Below are 21,460 nucleotides of genomic sequence, written 5' to 3' on the forward strand. Positions count from 1 at the left end.
CTTTTAAAACACAGACACCTTGCAGAGGAGGCCAAAGTCAGGTGGGAAGACAATGAAATGATAGCATCCCAGTTGCCCTCTATGCTCCAAGAATTGCACTGAGGATGATTGAAGGGAGCCTTCAAAGGAGGGGCTTATACCCTAACACTTTCATTTAACTACAGAAAAACAGTGATTTTCTCTATTTATTTGCTATAGAACTTGGAATATTAAATATAAAAGAATAATAGCAGGATAGTGACTTATCTCAGGGACATTTTTTGAGATGTCATTGAAAAATATGAGCAGATAATAACGAAAAAATGAGAGAACAATGGTGAGAAGCTATGTGATATTGTGCAGAGGGATTAGACTCGAGGCCAGCAACACTCCCAATGCTGCCTGAGTCTGGTTAAGAGGTAACTGGGAAATAGCTAACAAATAAATATATGGTAAAACATAGATAATATTACATTCAAAAACTAAGTCAATATATGGCTGGCAGGGATCCTTACGTGGGGAGTCCACTGGCGTAGCGACCAGGGGCTGGTCTTCAAGTTGGGCAGATTCCATTACCATCTTTTTGCTGATGATTCTCAAATCTACTTATCCAGCCCCAACCTTTCTGCTGACCTCTAATCTTGCATCTCTAGCTGCCTATTGGACAGATTGAACTGGATGTCTTTTTGACCTCTTAAACTTAACATGTCCAAAGTAGAATTCCTTATCTTTCCCCCAAAACCTTCCCCTTCCAAACTTCCTTCTTACTACTGAGAGTACCTTCATCCTCCCAGTCACCCAGGCTTGCTACCTAGGGGTGATCCTTGACCCTTCAATCTCTCTCACTGCTGCCTCCCGCCACTGAATCTTTCCTTGAATAAAAGAGAACAATTCAGCAAAGCCAAATGACCCAGCTTGATGACGTTTGACTAGATCACGTTCCATATTTGTTGTCCCCTACTTCAGAGGCAGAATATTCGTCTTCAATTCTCTAGACTCTGTTCATTATGATTCATCAGAATTCAACTTCCTTTTGTGTTATTTTTTACATTATTGTGTTATCATGTACATCATTCTTTTGACTCAATAGCCTTTCTATTATTACCACATTGCCTTAATCACATGTACTTTAATTCCTAACCAGGTTAGTTCTCAGAATGGTAGTTGCAATCATTTATTTGATTCTCTTTGTTATGTATAGATAGATGGTTTAAAGTACTCCAAAATCTTCCTGTCCACTAAGACTGGTGAGCCATGGAGCCACTAACAAATTCCTGGAGTCAGCATGATTGCTTTAACCTCTCTTTTTTACATGTTGGTAGAGTTTGACCCAGGTCTTGAGAGGGTAGGACAGATTAAGTGATCACAAGGAGAACCCTGTGGACTTTATTTCTTATCCTGTGAAAAGTATATATACATATATATAAATATATATATATATAAATTTATATGCATATGTATGTATGTTCATGTATATTATGTGTGTATTGGGTATATGTGTTTTTCTCTATTACCTATAATTCTTGTACATAGGAATATTTAAATTTACTAAATGAATTATTTTTCCAAAGTTTACTTTAATGGTACACATATTTACATGTAGTGTGTATTCACACTTAAATATATGGTTATGCATGTATGTATATGGGCAAATATGTACATGCACGCAGTGCATTTATATAGGTATGAGAACATATATTTATATATTGCACACACAGACACACATGTTTGTGCATACAATGTAACACAATATATATGTGTGCAAATATGTATGCATGCACACACACAATATCATTAAAGTAAACTTTAAAAATATCTCATTTAATAAATTCTTGAACTCCCATGTATAAGAATTATAGATATTGGAGAAAAGCATAACACTAATATAATATAATATGATATCACACAATATATACAAATACACATTATATATGTATAGGTATACAGATAAATGTATATATTTCTCACATTCACATGAGAGAATTTATGTACGTAAGTTCTCACATTCACATATACAGGAATCAGGTTCTCAAGAAACATGTACACATGCATATGCATATAGATATACACATATATATGTTTCTCTATGTCATTCTTACTTATGTGAGCATGAGAATGATCAAATCAGCTATTTTTTAAAGATACCTACTATCATGTTATCTGTTTAAGTAGAAAGGAGAACCGCCAGCTAAGGAAAGACAGTCCATCTTTAGATAGGAATCCGAATAAAGATTTTCAGTGCCTTTTCTTTGGGGAGAAGTTATCTATCATTTTAAGTTGTCTGTAAGGATACAAAAAGACATTATTTATATTTGTGTATCACTTTGAGGTTGTAAGGTTATTGGGATAAAAGATCTTCCCTGCCCATTAATAAGCCTCACATGGAGCCCTGACACAGAGCCATTTAGGCTCTGGGCCACAGGGATTTCCACACCTTTCCAATTAAGTGCTGATCTCCAAGCTTCTCAGCACTAAGTCTTTGATTGGCAACAGTATATATCATATTGCTTGGAGGGAGAGGTGTGGGCAGAGGGAGAAATTTGCCTAGAGGAATTTGCTTGCCTAGGGGAACTTAAAGAATGTTTGAGATGTCGGCTCTAGCTGGATTGGTGTTGACTACCTTACTGAATCTTGCCTTCTGGTATCCTAACAGTAACGTTCCAAATTAATATTTTGGTTTTGTCTTGGAGGAAGAGAATTTATTGTATTTTGCGAACCAACCCTGGAAATACCTATGTATATTCATAGCAGTTGCTATAAGTATTGCATTGGCCTTATAGAAGTTTACAAAGCCCTTTCCTCAGAGCAACCCTTTGAGGGAGATAGTATAGCAAATTTTACTTCCAGTTTTCAGATGGGGAAAGTGAGGCTCTTCACTTTCAGTTCCGGGTTTGAACTTTGCTAACTGTGTGACTCTAGGTTAGCATGGGGCAGCTAGGTAGCACAGCTGGCCTGGAGTCAGGTGAGGAAGACCCTAGTTCAAATCTGGTCACAGATACTTCCTAGCTGTGTGACCCTGGACAAGTCATGGAAGCCTGTTTGCCTCAGTTTCCTCATCTGTAAGATGAGCTGGAGAAGGAAATAGCAAACCACTCCAGTATCTTTGCCAAGGAAACCCCCAAATAGGATCATGAATAGTTAGACATGACTGAATGATTGAACAACAGTAACAACAGGTAAGTCCCCCCTTAGAGTCTCATTTTGTTCATCTGTAGAATGAGGATGATATCACTCACAATATCTACCTCAGTGTTGTGAATGGATGTGAAATGCTTTGTAAACTTTAAAGTGCTCTGTCTTGTTTCATTATTATTAAATCTAATTAAGTGTCAGCTTGTTTGTAATGGCTTCTACTCCATCCCATCTCAGATAACGCTTGTATCTTTCTGTTATTTTATAGAAAGCACCTCTCTAGGTCACTTCACATTTAAATAAACCTTTGTCAGGTGGAAAATTAACCCAAGGTTCCTTCTTTTGTCACAAACATTAACTTCACTGTTGCTTTGCTTGTGAAGCTTTGTTAATAAAGATTGGGTCAGAGGCCATTGGTGGTAGAAGTATGCGAATCGGAGACATCATTTAAAAAAACAAAACCAAACCTACCAGTTCCTCATCATTCGCTGCTGGGACTCTAGTGTAGCCATAGGGAAACATGAGCAACTGGGAGTAGGAATGGACAGACACATAGGCTTCAATTGAATAAATGTGTCTTTGAATGAAGTCAACCACAGCTTTAGTCTCTTTCTCAGACTCTGCTGCTGTTCCCCTGTAGACTTGACTGCAAGGGTTGTTTGTTCCAAGTATAGCTGTGAAAAAAGAAAAAAAAAGGCCCAAAGGATGGGGTCATTCATAGTCTGTCTTCCATCAGCACAGCTTAAGCCCCATCTGATTTATATATCACGATTACCTCCGGAACCGAATATAAAATGCTCTGTCCTCTTTGAAAGCCCTTTATAACTTAGACCCTTTCTGTCTTTCTGGTCCTCTTATAGCCTGTTACCCTCCATTTACTCTGTGCTCCAGTGACTCTGGATGTCTTGCTGTTCCTCACACACAACACACCATTTCCTGACTATTTTCATTGGCCATCCTCCTATTGCCTGGAATGCTCTTCCTCCTAATCTGGGTTTCCCTGTTTCCCTGGCTTCTTTCAAGTCTCATCCAAAGTCCTTTCTTCTGTATGATGTCTTTCCCAGTCCTAAATTTTAATGCTTTTCCTCTGAGACTTCCCCGATTTATCCTGTCTGTATCCTGTTTGTTATTTTTATGTTGTCTCTCCAGTAGACTGTGAGTAGATAGCAGGGATATTTTATTTTTTGTTTGTTTTGTTTTTGGCCTTTCTTTGTATCCTCATTGACTGGAACACGATAGATGCCTAAAGAATGCTATTTGACTGGCCAGTTACTAGCTCTTTTCAGAATTTGGTCTATCTAGGTCCTAACCTCTGCTCTCAATCATCACTAGAGTCTAATTTTGTATAAATAAGAAATCATCCAAATACATCCAAATACATATGTCCAAATACAAGGGTGATTGCAATCACCCTTCTTAGTGCAAAGAAAAAATCTGACATTTCCAATACCCTGGGAACTGTGTCCAGAAAAGGTACAAACTTCAGATATGATAGACTTTTCTAATTAAAATTAACTCATTTAACTTCTTAACATGTCACTTATTTCCTTGATTCCTTCAGAACCTAACTCAAGGGTCATTTTATGCATGAAACCTTTCCTGATAACTCAAACTGCTCTCCCTTCAATTTATCTTGTATATATTTTGTATGAGTTTCATATATGCCTTTATCTGCATGTGCCACTTCTTCTGATAGAATATCAGCTTTTAGAAGACAAGAATAATATATGTTTTTGTATACCCAGTGTCTGGCACATAGTAGGTGCTTAATAAATGCCTCTTGACTGATGCTTGAGTTCTAGGTGTGCTAACTTTAATGCTTCTCTGATCAGCTGAACTTCAAAAAGATTTGTCAGTTATTTAAGCGACGCTGGCTTAACATCACGGAGAATGGGTGAGATCAGTTTCCGATGAAAAGGATTTAGCCATGGTGAGCAAGAAAAAAAAGTGCTTGGAAATATTTATTTGAAATATATAATTTTTGTGACTGGAAATGAGTACGAAGCACACTAGATGCATCTGGGGCCAATCTGAATTTCCAGTATATTGTGTTATTCAGCAAGAGTACTTTTCTTTGGTGATGTTGGCAAATTGGAGAGGAGCTGGCACATCAGCTTTCCCAAGAGGGATGTTTCCAGACTGTTAGACCTCTCCAACTTCTCTTCCAGTAAGGAAAAGGGAGCTGAGACCTCATCCCAGATTATTGGTATTCTGGAACATTCAGCCACCTATTTATGGTCAATCTGGATGTATATGAGATTTTTGTTTTATTTCTAAGAAAAAGATAATTTCTAATAATTATTCTAATAATTTATTCCTAAGAAATAAGAGATAGACCGCAAGAATACCTGATGTTTGATATTGCCCTCTAGGTTTGCAAAACCTTAAAAAACATTGCCTAATTTGAAGCTTATGACAAGCCTCTTAAGGAAGTACTATTATTTTGGTTTTACAGATGAGGAAACTGAGGCTCAGAGAAGTTACCTAGTTGCTCATGGTTATACAGCTACTAAGCGCTAGAAGATGAATTAGAACCAAGGTCCCTCCTGACCCTAAGCCTAGTGTTATCCAAACCACCAAACACTAAATCAACTAAACAATTTACCTTTGCAATGCCCCTCTAGAAGAGTGCTTATTTTCCTTTGTTTTATATACAAGAACACTGCAGTCAAATTGCTTTATTCTTTGTATTCTCATCACCAAATGGTCCTGTGTTTTCTCCATTTCTGGGCCTCTCTTCTCCATGTATGGAACATCCTTCACTAACTGAATCTGTTGATTTCCTTACCATTTCTTAAAGTCCAATTCATTGCCACTTTCTCCTTGGATCTTTAATGTCCAACTGCCCCCTTGCCCCATTCCCAATGTTGGTGATGAGCTTCCCTCTTGGGTTTGTCTTGGATAAGTCTAAGACACTCATTATGTATATATTTAATATGGTTATCTGTGCTTGTATCTCATTCCTCTCTTACACTGTAGTGTTTACAAAGACAAAAAGCTCATATTTTTCTAAATTGGGTATCTCTTCCTCCTCCTTTCCTCTTTACCTTTTTTGCCTCCCTTACTCCCTCTTCCATCCAATACTTAACACAGAGCTCCATAGTCAGGAAAGACGTAATACATAATTGATTTGAAAATAAAATCAGTGGCAGAACTAATTTTACTCCCTGGTCTTCAACATGGCCCTACAGTGTGTCTTAAACTTGTCTACTACTTACAGTTCCATGAGGCATTAAAATTCCTGTTGAGGTCGATGCCTATGCAGATGGGATTGGAAGTCTTTGCTCTATTTTTCCTCCACATACGGTCCTGAAACAATGGATGGGTTTAAGTGATCAACTTGCAACAGTGATTGGAAGGTTCTGCATTCTCTACGAAGGGGTCAACAGGATGAGCTGAAATCTACCTGGTTACCAGGTGTTGAGGGGTTATCACAAAGGAAAAAAAAGCAACCTGACATGGCATTAGAGGCAATCTATTACATATGGGACTATCTTATTAACTGGATGTTTCACACACTCTGAGTTTTTTTTACAATTATTTCTCATTGCTTCACATGATGGTTGCCTTCCAGTTAATTTTTTAAATACATTCTCCACTGTTGCTTTTCATAGGGATAGATACAAATAATTCAGCTAGTTTGGAACTAATAAATAATACATGAAGCATTTTTTTAACTTTGACCATTAGCTTACAGTCATAATTTCATGGGATCATGGGTTTAGATCTGGCAGGGACCTTTAGAGACTGCTTAGTCTTAACCTCCTAATTTTACAGAAGAAGAAATAGAAATCCAGAGAAATTCAGTAACTTACTCAAGGCCATACAAATTAATGTAATACATACAGATTAAGATCTAGAATTTGAACCCAAATCCTCATATTCCAAATCTAACGCTTTCCATTCTATTCCAGAGCTTTGCTTTCTTTTTGCTTTGCCTCTGTAACATGCCTAAAACCCCCACATTTCTTATAAGTTTTCTTACCTTTTATCACTTGAAATCCTAGTCTCTGTCTAGGAAATGTAAATGTTTTCCACCTGGGCTATTTTTTCTGATTCAAAGTCCTCTTACCCATGTTATGTTGGCTCCTTTACATGGAACATTTCTTGAGCCAAATAATACCAAAGGATACTTTGGTTGTTGGCCAGAGTCAGACTGAAAATACTGCCCAGTGGCAGCCTATTACATACTCTACGATCAAGTGGCTGTCTTGCTATTCCTCCAACAAGAAACTCTATTTCCAGACTCTAAGAATTTTCTTTCACTGTCCACTATGCCTGAGACTCTCTCCCTCCTCATCTCTACTTCCTGGCTTTCTTCAAGTTCCAGCTAAAATCTCACCTTCTACAAGAAGTCTTTTCCAATCCTCCTTAATTCTAATGCCTTCCCTCTGTTGCTTATTTACAATTTATCCTGTGGGTAGCTTTTTTCTACATGGTTGTTTGCATGTTTTCTCCCCCATTAGACTGTGAGAACCTTAAGATCAGGGACTGTATTTTAACTTTTTTATGTATCCCCACTGCTTAGCACAGTGCTTGAGAGCACATAGCAGGTGCTTAATAAATGTTTATTGATTATTTGTTTTATCTTTGCATTTGTATCCCTCCAGGAGGCACTTCATAAAGGCTTGCTGGTTGGTTGAAAAAATATCATCATTTGTAGTATTTTATCATTAATAATAACAAAACTCCCTCCTTCAATTGTGAATAATAATATATAGTCTAGCTTCAGAATGGTACCTCTCTTTCTAATATTTCATATTTATGTCTTTCCTCTTAAAAGATAAAATTTGTTTCTTACAAAGAAATTGGGTGTTTGACCGTACAACAACCTTGGTACCCGACTTTCCTTTCTACCTACTTTCTCCCTATGTTGTTTCTCGTGAATCCGTAATAATTATGACAGCCAATATTTGTATGACACCTGGGTTTGCAAAATGCTTGGCCAGCACAACCCTTTCAGGTAGGTGATATAGTCATTCCCATTTTACAGGTAAAGAAACTGAGTCTTAGAAAGGTTTATTGACTTGCCTAGGGTTGCCCGGTTAGTAAATGTCTCATGTGGGATTTGAACCCAGGTGTTCCTTATTCGAGGTCAAGATTTGGTGCTCTATCCACTAACCTATGCTACCTTCGAGTCTTTCTCACTAAACTCTGAAGAATATTTTAAAAATGTATTCTGGAAACCTTATCCAATTAATTTTAAAACCTCAAACTATAATGATCATAATAACCTAGTGTTTGACAAACCCAAAGACTTACAGCCTCTTGGACAAGAAGACAAAAACTGCTGGGAAAACTGGAAAACAATAGGGTGCAAATTAGGTGTAAACCAGCATCTCTCACCGTATACCAAGAAATGGTCAAAATGGGTACATGATTTAGACAAAAGGGTGAAACCATAAACAAATTAGAAGAGCAAGGAATATCTGTTAGATCTATGGAGAAGGGAAGAATTCATGACCAAAAAACAGATAGAGAGCATTGTGAAATGTAAAATAGATAATTTTGATTATATTAAATTAAAAAGCTTTTGTACAAACAAAACCAATGCAACCAAGATTAGTAGGAAAGTGGAAAGCTGGGAAACAATCTTTACAGCAAATGTCTCTGACAAGGTCCTCCTTTCTCAAATGTGTAGGGAACTGAATCAAATTTATAAGAATACAAGCCATTCCCCAATTAATAAATGGTCAAGGGATATGAACAGGCAGTTTTCAGATGAAGAAATAGAAACTATCTGTAGTCATATGAAGAAGTGTTCCAAATCACTTTTGATTAGAGAAATGTACATTAAACCAACTCCAAGGTACTGCATCATATCTATCAGATCGGCTAATATGACAAAAATGAAAATGATAAGTGTTGGAGAGAATGTGGGAAAATTGGGACACTAATGCACTGTTGGTAGAGTTGGGAACTAATCCAACTATTCTGGAGAGTAATTTGGAACTATGCCCAAAGGACAACCAAACTGTGCATTCCTTTTGATCCAACAATAACACTACTAGGTCTGTATCCCAAAGAGATCATAAAAAGGGGAAAAGGACCTACGTGTACAACAATATTTATAGCAGCCCTTTTTGTGCTGGTGAAGAATTGGGAATCAAGGGGATGCCCATCCATTGGGGAATGGCTAAACAAACTGTGGTATATGAATGGAATAAAATACTATACTGCAACAAGAAATAATGAGCAGGCAGATTTCAGAAAAACCTGGAAAGACTTGTATGAGTTGATGAAAGTGAAATGAGCAGAACCAGGAAAACAGTGTATGTGGTGTCAGCAACATTGATGATCAGCTATGAATGACTTAGTTCTTCTCAGCAAGACAATGAACTGAGACCAGTACAAAGGACCCATGATACCATCCACATCCAGATAAAGAACTGATGCACATTGAAGCATACTTTTTCACTTTTTTTGTGTTTTTTTATCTTTTGTTCTGTTTCTTTTTTCACAACTGAGACTAATATAGAAATATATTTTACATAATTATACATGTATAACCTATACCAAATTGCCTACAACTTTAGGAAGAGGGGAAGGAGAAGAATCTGCAACTCAAAATCTTTTAAAAATGAATGCTGAAAATTGTCTTGACATACAATTGGGAAAAAATAAAATGCTATTTAAATTCCAAACAGTTATTTGTTAACTCTTAACATGAGAAAATGACAGTCTTCATTTTCTGCATTTTCCATAGACAGTAGTCTGCATAGTTTTCTCTAGTAAACTAACATTATTTCATTATATTATATTAATCAATAAAACAGGGCTCATTATTACAAATTCTGATCCACAGATCCCAGCTCAAATTAGGGCCCCTAAAATGTAATAATTTCATTCAAAAATAAGCATAATTGATGTTAGTTCTGTTCCTCAATAATAATGATAGAAAGGTGTCCCATTTTACAGTGAAACACAGGCCCATTTAAAAATAATCATTAATATTTTAAATTCCCTTCCTTGGGTACATCAACAAACAATACCTTAGGGGCTCCTACCTTGCATTTTCTCTCAAGGGGATGTAGTATGTGGGATACATTGGCTGTGATATTTTCTTCCTATGTCTCTCTGAAATTTGATGTTTTTAAATTGAAGGTTTAATTTTTTAAGCTCACTCTTTGATCACTTACTCCTATGTTTCTTTTAGAGTAGTTTTTCCCATTATTCCACATTGCTAGAATCAGGCAGTGGGCATCTAACCAGAAACATTCTTGTACCTCAACCTGCAACTTAGTTCCTCTTGTGCCATTCTGACTCCAGAGAGAGTGAGTTATGTTAACATAAGACCTAAAGGAACTTAACAACATGCTTTACTTAGTATATTTTTACTTATACTTAGTATATTCACATCAGATTGGAAACATCCAAATAAATAGCTATCATACCTCCGTCCAACTCCAGATGTAACCATCAACATTGAACACAGGAAGGACATAAAAATTCAGCCTGTTCAGGAGCTTTGTCATAATTTTGTTTTTCCCATAGGTTTTGGCTGCCTGTAGAGGAGGGAGGAAAAAAAAAGAAATGCAGTAAATCCTGACTCTAACCAAATTTTTAGCATTTTTCAAAGGTAGAATGTAAACTCTTTGAGGGCAGGGATAGTTTTTTATTTGTTGTTGTACTCCCTATCCCCTAATGCAGTGCCTGACACATAATAGGAATTCAATAAATTCTCATTGAAAGAATGAATGTCATTGAAGCTAAAATTTGGATTATTTTCATCTGAAATTCCACACTGGACACAAACAAACATGCTACGAAGATATGATAACATTTAGAACATTTTTTACAACAGTCGTCGTATACTCCTGTCTTGTAGAGTCTTGTCATCAGCCATATGAGACATTATGAATTATCTGATGGCCCAGGAAGAATGGAGGTTGGGTAGGAGATTAACATCAGTATTACTAAAGCTAAAATGGATTCCCATTTTATAAAATAATAAATTAAAAAAAACAACAACAACAAATACTGATCCATATTTGTGAACGTAACAATGGAGAGAAATTGGATAGGGTCCCTAGCAGAACTACAAAGAATCATCCAAGGGACAGAAAATGGGGACCATCTGTGGAAAGGTTTGAGAATTTGGAGAGGGGTCAAGAAATTCTTACATCCAACTGGAATCTTTCCAGTTCTCTGGAGTCAACTCCAGCCCTCTGCTTCTATGTAGAGTGGGAATTTTGTTCTATCTCCTCAGACTTCCCACCCAGGGACACATGCAAACGTGGCCCTGGGCTTTGGCACTCTGTGATTTATGTTCTGTTATGGGCCGAAGCAGTCCATCTCATGCTGGAGACAACTCCTCTTGGGCTCATGTTACTCCAGGGACAAAATCTGTCCCATAACCAGTGAGTTTGCCCCTACGCGCCGTGGTGTTGGCATGCATATGGGATCAAGGCATTGTCAGAGTAATAGCTGGTAGAAATAGATGATGAAGAGATGATAATAGTGATACGATAGAAACAGCAGTGGGTAGAGTAATAGGGGATTCTATTAGTGATGAGGATTCACTGTGAAATGATTCTTTAGAATTAGGATGAAAACTCAAGGGAATATGGAAATTTCCAGGTCGAGGTATGTGAAATGTCTAAAGAGATCAGAGCTTTGTGCTCTCAGCCCTTTAGAAGGAAAGTGACATTTTTGGGGCACAATGGTTTGCAAATTGGCGGTGCGTTCTATAGGGCCCTATGTTATCATGGCACAAAGTTTCCTACAGTTTTGTAAACTTCTAGTGTAAGAGAGAGAAGTTTAACAGATCATGTCAGCTTTCTCGAGTGGAAAAAGATGGAGTGAGATTCTGATTATGTATCTCCTGGCAGTATCGAATGGAAACTGATCTGCTCAGGTGGAATTGCACTTATTTAAAAGGGGAAGATTGACGCCAAAAAATGCTAGCAGAATGATGTTCATAAGAGAGTTTTCAAGAGGTGCAATTTCACCAACCTGATAGACAAACCACTGGCAGAAGGCAGGAGAAATCCACTCTCGTGCGTGAATTCCACAGTCCATGAAAATGACTCTTGTCTGTCCACTCTTTTTCCCAACCTGTTTTCAGAAAAACTTGAGACCTTACTTTGCATAAAGTCACATATTTAAATATATATAAATATATGTATATATATATAAATATATATATATAAATATATATATTTTTAATTTAGAGATCTCTAACCTGCCCACTGCAGGCCTCTCCTTGGGCTGGGTACAGTTTTCCTTACTGTACATTTTTTTTATTTAGACAGATAATTAGAGAAACAAGCCTTTTGAGAAGAAAGGCAAAAATTGATGAGTGATTTAAGCTTTAAACAAACCATTGCCCTCACTGAGATCCACTTAATAGTAGGGTCAAAGATGTCATAGGCTTAAGGGATAATTGTGGGAATGTACTGCTATGCCTCTCTGGAGAATCATACAATACAGGTGAATGGCCATTAGTGCATACGTAGAATCCATCATTTACTCTCTATTTAAGGCAGCCAGTTGGTGCAGTGAATAGAACGCTGGATTAGAAATCAAGAAGGCCTGAGTTTGAATCTTTCCTCAAACAAGTGTGACCCTTAGCAAGTCACTTGAGCTTTAGTTTCCTCATTGGAAAAATGGGGAAAACAGTAGCATAATAAAAATAGGAATAATAGAAGTGGGAATGTTGTAAGCATCAGAATTCATGTTTGTAAAGTACTTTTCCAACCATTGAACGCAGGCTATATACATGCTCGCTATTATTATTAATTTGCATTTCTTCATCTGCTATTCACTTTAGTTTTCAAAATCTTTTTTTCTTCTATCTGAATTGCTAATAAGGTCTCTGATTACTTCCTATAGTATTTCTTATTTTAGAATTTTCTTCAAAGAGATGACCACTGACTCTGATATTTGCTTCTCATTTTCCTCCTGCCTACTTACCATATTGTGTATTTCCTGCCTGCTATTTGTTAGTTTCCTGTGTCCCTCCTTTCTCTATTCACATAATCTTGTCCAGAAAACTATAAGAATAGACAGCTCAAGATCTTGTTTTGGTTTGTATAATATCAAACCTTCGACATATGGCTTAATCAGATTCTGCCTCAGTTTCCATATCTGGAATGGTTAAGTAATAATCACCATTTCTTATCTTAAGATATATTAGGGGGTTAAAAATGCAAATGTGAAGGAATTAGTATAAGTTCTTAAAAGCCATTTTATTTTATTATCTTCAAATTAACACATACTTTGCAACAAAACTGACGGATTTATTTATCTAGAACTGTGATTTCCTCTATGTGGAAAACTTAATCTATCCTGGATGCACATCAGCCATTCCTCTATAATTTATAGTCTTAGAGAGTTAATGAAGAGGTCAGCCAGGTTGGCCAGTTTGTATGCATCACAGCAGGACTCAAACCCATGTTTTCCTGATTCAAAGGCTAGTCCTCTATCCACTACACCAGTGGTTCTCAATTTTTGTTGTCTCAGGACCTTTTTACACTCTTCAAAATTATTGAGGTAGGTCTCCAAAAACTTTTTATTTATGTGAGTTATCACTAATGATATGTACTGTTTGTAAATTAAAATTGGTGATATTTAAAATTTTTATTAATTCATCTTAAAATAATAACAATAAATCCATTACAAATTAAAATGTGACATATTTTTAATGAAAATAACTAATTTCCAAAATAAAAAAAAAACTAGTAAGAAGAATAGCATTGGTTTACATATTTTTGTAGACCTCTTTAATTTGCTTAATTTATCTGGATTCTTCTAGCTGCTTTTGCATTTAGTCTGTTGTGATACGGTGTTTTGGATGAAATAGATGAAGAAAATCCACCCTTACAGAGATATGTAGTTGGAAAAGGGAAGAGTTTCAAGAGGCAAATAATATCTTAGTATTATTATGAAAATAGACTGGACCTCATGCTCTCCCTGAAAGGGTCTTTGGCACCCACAGGGGGTCCCCAGACAACACTTTGAGAACCTTTGCTCTAACACCACAGTGCCTCTCATAATTGTTGCTTCTTCCATCACCACCACCACCACCACCACCACCACCACCATCATCACTACCCATCTCCACCATAAGAACTGTTTTTCTTTTACCTTGAGAACATACATTGGGTTATTTTCTCCTGTTTTTCCAATTTCAACACGAGAGATAAGCTCTGGCCACTTTTCTGTCATTAGCTGAGTCCAAGCAGCAATCTAGGGAGAAGAACCCATTTGAGGTTATTGAAGTACTTTGAAGAACTTCAAAACTATATAACAAAACAGTGTGTGTGTGTGTGTGTGTGTGTGTGTGTGTGTGTGTGTGTATGTGTAATGGTGTACTGAAGAGTTTGGTGCTCCTCTTTACATGTCAGAACTCTCTCCCGTACCTTGCTCCAGTCATTGTATTTTGAATAGCTGTGTCTGCCAGGAAAATCAGCTTTCACATCAAACTGTTTTTCAATCTCTTCTTGCAGATCATGAATCAGGACTCTATTTGACAGAGGGATGACAAAATATATACTTACTAGAGAAAGGAAAACAGTTATCTTTTATTTGCCGCAATTCTCCCTTCCTTTCCTCTTTACATCAGAATCTGCCTGCTTTTACTCCCTCATTAATATCCTCCCATTCTGTTTTTGAGCCCCTACCAACTCTTTTACTCTCACCATCTATGTAGATAATCATGGCCTCCCTCATGGGTCAGAGCCTACAGCTATTATCAGAAAAGTACTCCCAAGTCCTCAGGGGAGAAGTCTGAAGCCAGGTCAGAGCTGTCTGAACCGACTGGAGGTGCTGCTCCCAATTTAATAAGTGTAGCCCCCGGACGATGCATTGGGGAATCCTGCTGGTGTCCCAGTGAGGGATAATAAGCTCACTGTTAGCTTTCCAGGACTTGTTTGCAAAAAGATTGAATCTCTGTTCCAGGGGGTGAAGCCAAGAAGGCAGAGTAGAGGCAACCCAGCTCAACTCTCTCAACATTTCCCTCCAAAGACCTTTAAAGTAACACCCAAATCAAATTTTGGAGCCAACAAAAAGTCAGAGTGATTCATTTTTTCAGCTTAAGAAAACTTAGGAGGTCAGCAGGAGAAGCTTGTAACAAAAGGTGGAAGCCTGTCTAGAGTCCAAAAAGAGCAGCGAAGCAGCAATAGCTTCAGTAACTTTCAGCCCAGAGATTGTAAGGGGGTCAGACAACTGGTCAGGAAGAGATTCCAGGGGACCATTTGCTGGCACTGGTTGTAGCTGACACTGATTGGCAACCCTATTGCCCATGTGAAGTTCTGGTTTACAATTCCACAGAAGAGAGAAGCATTGAGGGTTTGTCACAAGGAAGCAGGAGCCCTAGTAACAATTCTAAGACAAAGAGAGAATTAAGAGAGTATTCTAAGGCAAAGAGGGCCTGTAGCTGGAAGGGCCCTTTCTGGTCAAAGGTCAGAGCACAGACCAGGAAAGCAGTGACCACACCTCTGTCTGTATCATATCACCTTGGAAGTACTGAAAACTCACAGACCCCAGAACTAGCTCTGAAAACAGTAGCATGAAAAACCTGAAGCTTGGGTTAGTGTCTCTTTATCCCTAGGTGAGCAGAGCCCAACTTTAACATAAAGTTCAGAGTCAAGAAATAGAATGGGAAAATGAACAAATAAACAACAATAACAACAAAATAACTTGACCATGAAAAGCTATTATGGTGTCAGAGAAGACCAAGATTAAACTCAGAAGAAGACAGAAATGTAAAAACAGCTACAAACAAAGCCTCAAAAATGCTAATTGGACCCAAGCTCAACAAGAATTCCAGGAAGAATTAAAGAAAGATTTCAAGAATGGTAGAGGAAAAATTTGGGAAAAGAAATGAGAGTGGATAGTAATGGGGGGACAGAGCTGAGATGGAAGGATAAAGATAGGAGCTCACCTGAACTCTCAAATTCCCTTCCAAATAACTTTAAAATAATGCCTCAAAACAAATTTTGGAGTCGTAGAGTCAACAAAAGGATGGGATGAAGTAATTTCCTAGTTAAAGACAACTTAGAAGGTCAGCAAGAAAGGTTGATCTCACTGGGGTGAGAGTGAAGTGCAGTCCAGAGCAGTCCAGGAAAGCAGTTACCACACCTGGAAGAACTAAAAATGTACAGACCCCTAGAACTAACTCTGAAAATAGCAGCATGAAAAAACCTGAAGCTTGGGAGAGTGCCCCCTCCACCCTGGAAGAAGAGCCCAACTTTAAAAGTAAACTTCAAAGTAAAACCCAAAAAGCCCAACTTCAAAGTAAAAAAAAAAGGGAAAAAATGAACAAATATAAAAACAAAATAGCTTGACCATACAAAGTTACTATGGTGACAGGGAAGGTAAAAACACAAACTCAGAAGAAAACAAAGTCAAAATGGTTACAACTAGACCCTCAAAGAAAAATGTGAATTGGTCTCAACTCCCTCTCTCCCTCCCCAATATTCCTGGATAAGCTCTAAAAGGAGTTTAAAAATCGAATATAAGAGGTAGAGGAAAAATTATAAAAATAAATTTATAAAAATTAGAGCCATTCTGCAATTGATAAATGTAAAAGGATGTAAACAAGTAGTTTTCAAAAGAAATCAAAGCTATCCATAGTCATATGAAAATACCCTCTAAATCACTGTTGATTAGAGAAAGGCCAATTAAAGCCACTCTGAGAGTATTACCCCACATCCATCAGAAATGAGAAATGCTAGAGTGGATGACAGCAAGGCAGGTATATGAACTGCTCATGGCATAGTGCATTGGGGCAATCATTCTGGAGAACAATTTGGAATTAGGCCCAAAGGGCTATCAACTGTGGATAATAGTCTTTGACCCAACAATACCACAACTAGGCAGGTACCCCAAGAAGATTAAAGAAAAAGAGAAAGGACCTGTCTGTTAAAAGTATATAGCATCTCTTTTTGTGGTGGTGAAGAATTGGAAATTGAGGGGATGCTGAACAATTGAGAGGACCAGCTGAAATAGTCGTGGCGTATGATTGTGAGGGAATGCTATTGTCTTATAAGAAACAACGAAGGGGACGGCCTCGGAAAAATCTGCAAAGACTTACATGAATTGCTGTAAAGTGAAGTGAGCAGAACCAGGTGACGATTGTACATGGCAATAGCAATATGGTACAATAATCAACTGTGAAAGAACTGGCTACTCTTATCAAGTCACTTCAGTGATCCTAGTCAATTCCAACGGATTCATGATGAAAAAACACTGTTCACCTCCAGAGAGAGAACTGCCGAACTCTGAGGGCAAGCTGAAATATAGTTTTCTCGTTTTATTTTCCTTTCTTTTTTTTTCTTTTTTGAAATGTGGCTAATGCAGAAATGTATTTTGCATGGTTTCACATGCATGATTGATGGATCATATTGCTTGCCTTCTTGGTGGGTAGGAGAGAGAGAGAGTTTGGAATTCAAAATTCAAAAAGAAGTGTGAAAAATAAATAATAAAAATTGAAAATATAAACAAAAGAATCTGGACCTTAGTGTCTCTCTCTCTCTCTCTCTCTCTCTCTCTCTCTCTCTCTCTCTCTCTCTCTCTCTCTGTCTCTCCCCTCCCCCTCTTTCTCTGTTTCTCTCTCTTTCTGTTTCTCTTTCTGTCTCTGTCTCTCTCTTTATCACTCAGGGACATCTTGATAGCGTGGACAGAGAATATTACACCTGGTTCCAAGCAGACCTGGATTAAAATGTGCCTCTGACACTCACTAGTGGGACCTCTCTGAGCATCAGGCAACTCCCTTAGACTTATCTACTAACTCACAGAAGGGTTGTGATCTGCACATGTGAAGGGAACTCCCACATTGATAAACCAAAAAACCATCTCTTGCGATACGTACCATCGTTCTGCATGCAGGAAGGCATAAGCATTTATTAAGCACCAACTATATACCAGGCATTGTGCTAAGCACTTAACAAACATTATCTCATTTGATTCTCTCAGCAGCCCTCTGATGTAGGTGCTATGGGCATGTTTTTGTGATGGGTTAAAGTGTTTAGAAATGGAAATGAAATTATAAAGTAATTTTTCATTGAATTCAAGGTGTCTAATGTAGTTAATTTAGGTTAAAATTTAATAGGAGATTTTTTTGGAGGGGTAGGTAAGGTGAGGAGGTAAAGGTGAATATATGAGTTTTCCAGATTGTCGCATCTATTCTGTACTTCACTCTGCCCATTTAGGCAGGATGGAAACATGCATGCCTGACTTGTTCTTTAAAAAAGGGTCTGCTTAGTGAGTCATCACAAGGTCACTAGTCTGGAAAGATATCCGGGCTACGTAGTTCAGCTCCTTCACATAAACTGAGGCCCAGAGGTTAAGCGACTTGCCCAAAGTCACACCAGGACTAAATTACAGAGCTGGAATTCAAACTCAGGTCTCCCAACTTAAAGCACTTGCACCAGGCTGAGGACCTGACAATAACCAGAATAACATCTCAGGACGATGGTCTCCTGATGGCAATGGCATTCTCCCTTCTGTATGGCTGCGGAGACTCTGAGGAGGATGGTGGCTCTCTAAGTCTGTGTGTAACTGGGAGGGACTTCAAAGGCTGTGGATGTATTTCAACTCCTTCGTTTTGCAGATAAGAAACTGGAGCCCTCCCCCTCCCCCCAACTGAGACTTGACCAAATTCACAGAAGTGGTGAGCTTCACTGTCTGATTCCAGATCCCGCGCTCAGGAAGCATCAGCACGGCGAACGTTTATATGACACCTACTATGTGCCAGGCACTTGCTAAGACTGCAAATGTTGCCTCATTTTATTCTCACAACAACCCTGGGAGGTAGGTGCTATTATTATCCCCATTTTACAGATAAGGAAACTGAGGCAGACAGCAGTTGAGTGACAGGCTCAAGGTCTCACACTTAGTAAATGTTTGAGGCCAAATTTGAACTCAGATCTTCCTGACTTCAGGTCTGGAATTCTATCCACAGTGCCACCTCATTGACCATGAATCATGCATATAGTTAGAAAAAAATTGAATTTGTCTCCCTATCATAAGGTCATTAGATATTAATTTTTTTGAGGGGGTAAGGCAGGGCAATTGGGGTTAAGTGACTTGCCCAAGGTCACACAGGTAGTAAGTGTGTCAAGTGTCTGAGGCCGGATTTGAACTCAGGTCCTCCTGATAATATTTTTATGACATTTTGGTTCTTACTGGTAGAAGTACATAGGAAGCTAGGTGGCATCATCTATGGAGAGCTGGACCTGAAGTCAGAAAAGCTTGAGCTCAAACCTGCTTCAGACACTTACTAGCTTGTGACCCTGGGCAGTCACTTAGGTTCAGGTTCCCCATCTGCAGAATAAGGGATAATAAATACCTACTCCACAGGATTGTCATGAGGATCAGTTGAGATACCTTAATGCTATCTATTATTTACCTTTCCCACATAGGCTCATCATTCAATTCAACGGACATTTATTAAACACCTACTGAGTACAAGGCCCCATGTTAGAAGATGGATCTCCTTAAAGCTCTTAATAAGATTTCACTGAATTGTCCTCTTTTGGTTTTATTACTATTAAGGATAGCTATTTTCTCATTACCTTTCATTAATGAATCCCTAATCTATTTACTAATTTTAACTAATGCTCCAAGGGAAGAAAGGTTAAGTGGATATTCAGAAACCCAAAGAAAGCAAGAAAAAGAATTAAAGAAAAGTATTAAGCTTCTGCCTCTAAATGTGGTTTTCTGGCCCTTTCTCATAGGGGTAAATTCCCACTTCCTGTCTCAGGTTTTTAATGAGGAAGGCAGTGAAATTTGTGCATGCCCACCTATTTGTGTTTTCTGGTCCTTGTTTTTAACTTTGTAAAAATGTCATTGTGGGAAGAAGAACATGTTCCATTTTAAAAAGAGAAAGCTCTCTTTGTAATTTAATTTTCAGGAAATGGAAAAATAGAACAGGATAAGCAGATGCTTTGTAACTAAATCGTGGGTTTGCCCTAATGAGGGATGTCCAATTAAATAATTGTGGTGAATATGTCCCTTAGTATGTTTCTAGAGAGCCAGGTGCCCAGGTCCACCCAGATGTTTCTGTTATCATTTAGGCACAGAATCCTAAGTGACATCTACTTACAGGAGTGTTTAATATGCAAATATAATTATGTATACAGTAAGGCACGTAGGGACAAGATTTCAGGATCATCTTTCAAAGCAAAAGCTATCATTTTGCACATTTACATTTCAGGAAGAAGAAAAAAAAGCAGGATGATAAATTCAGATCTATAAGAGAACCACAGAGCCCATCCAATCCAGCACCCTTTTTCAGATGAAGAAACTGAGACCCGGGGAAGTCGTCCTTTGCTTAAGATTGAAGAGGCAGTAGGCATCAGAGGTGACATTTGAATCCAGTTCCTCTCCCTCCAAAGCCAATGTTTTTTTTTCCATTTTACCAGACTGCCTCATCTCAAAAAATGCAGCACCTAATTTTGACCATTTTTAGGAAAACTTGCCCCAAGGCATCTCATTAAGTGAGATATAAGTTATTTTTCACTAGGCCTGGAGCTTGTCGGATGAACATCCTGTATCTAGATTTACAGGAAGGCCTGGACAAGAGATGTCAACATGGGCAGGCATGTATAGGTTGAGCATTTAGCTGGTGAAGTGAATAATGCATAGTACCCGTACTCAGGAAAACCTGAATTCAAATCCAGCCTTAGATGTTTACTAGTTGTGTGACTCTGGGCAAATCTGTCTGCCTCAATTTCCTTATCTGTAAAATGGAGATGATAATAATAGTACCTACCTCCCAGAGTGGTTGTGAGGAAAATTAGATAATATCTTTAAGTGCTTTGTAAATTTCACAGAGTAATATACAAATACTATAATTATTATTAATCTCCATGATTGAGTAGGCTACCGCTATTAATGAGATCACAGGTCCATTGGCCTGATGGAATATTTAATACTTAGACTCTGAGTGGAGATAGCAAAGAAAGATGGTTCAATAAGAATTAAAATAAAAGTCTTTACCCAAGTTTCTTGCTTGTACATTTGAATAACTATTGTGCTTAAAAACTTAGCCAAGTCCTCAGAAACAAAGGGAAGCCCTGAGATGAATTTCCTAGTGAAATTACCAATGTAGAGAGCCTGACTAATCAAAATTCCAGGGTCCACCATGGTTTTCATCATTGGTAATTCAGGATAGAAGCACCTTTCCTTGGCCAATCTAACCCATCTAAGTAACTTCAATTCACTCGAATTCGATGAATTTTTCATAGGCAACAAATGCATTGAATTGCTTTCGGTTGTGGTAAGATATTGACAAAGCAAAACTGAAACAGAGAGGTCAGGTTTACCCCAATGTCACAGAGATAATAAATCAGTGAACAAAAGCTTCCAACTAGGTTCCCTGATGCCAAATCCAGCATTTTTT

The 21,460-nt window shown here is 37.9% G+C and overlaps 1 protein-coding gene across 1 annotated transcript in view; it reads right to left on the reverse strand.

Annotated features, from left to right (window-relative positions):
- The window catches only part of CPA3 (carboxypeptidase A3), a 36,832-nt gene that overhangs the window by 11,733 nt on the left and 3,639 nt on the right, over positions 1–21,460 (reverse strand). Inside the window, exons 4-9 of the mRNA XM_036757420.1 lie at positions 14,475–14,577; positions 14,200–14,301; positions 12,067–12,168; positions 10,506–10,616; positions 6,330–6,420; positions 3,583–3,785 (exon numbers count right to left, since the gene is read on the reverse strand). Of these exons, the coding sequence (XP_036613315.1) occupies positions 3,583–3,785; positions 6,330–6,420; positions 10,506–10,616; positions 12,067–12,168; positions 14,200–14,301; positions 14,475–14,577 (712 nt within the window). The remainder of the gene's footprint in view (positions 1–3,582; positions 3,786–6,329; positions 6,421–10,505; positions 10,617–12,066; positions 12,169–14,199; positions 14,302–14,474; positions 14,578–21,460) is intronic.

This window comes from Trichosurus vulpecula, chromosome 4, assembly GCF_011100635.1.
Source record: "Trichosurus vulpecula isolate mTriVul1 chromosome 4, mTriVul1.pri, whole genome shotgun sequence".
Classification (NCBI taxonomy): domain Eukaryota; kingdom Metazoa; phylum Chordata; class Mammalia; order Diprotodontia; family Phalangeridae; genus Trichosurus; species Trichosurus vulpecula.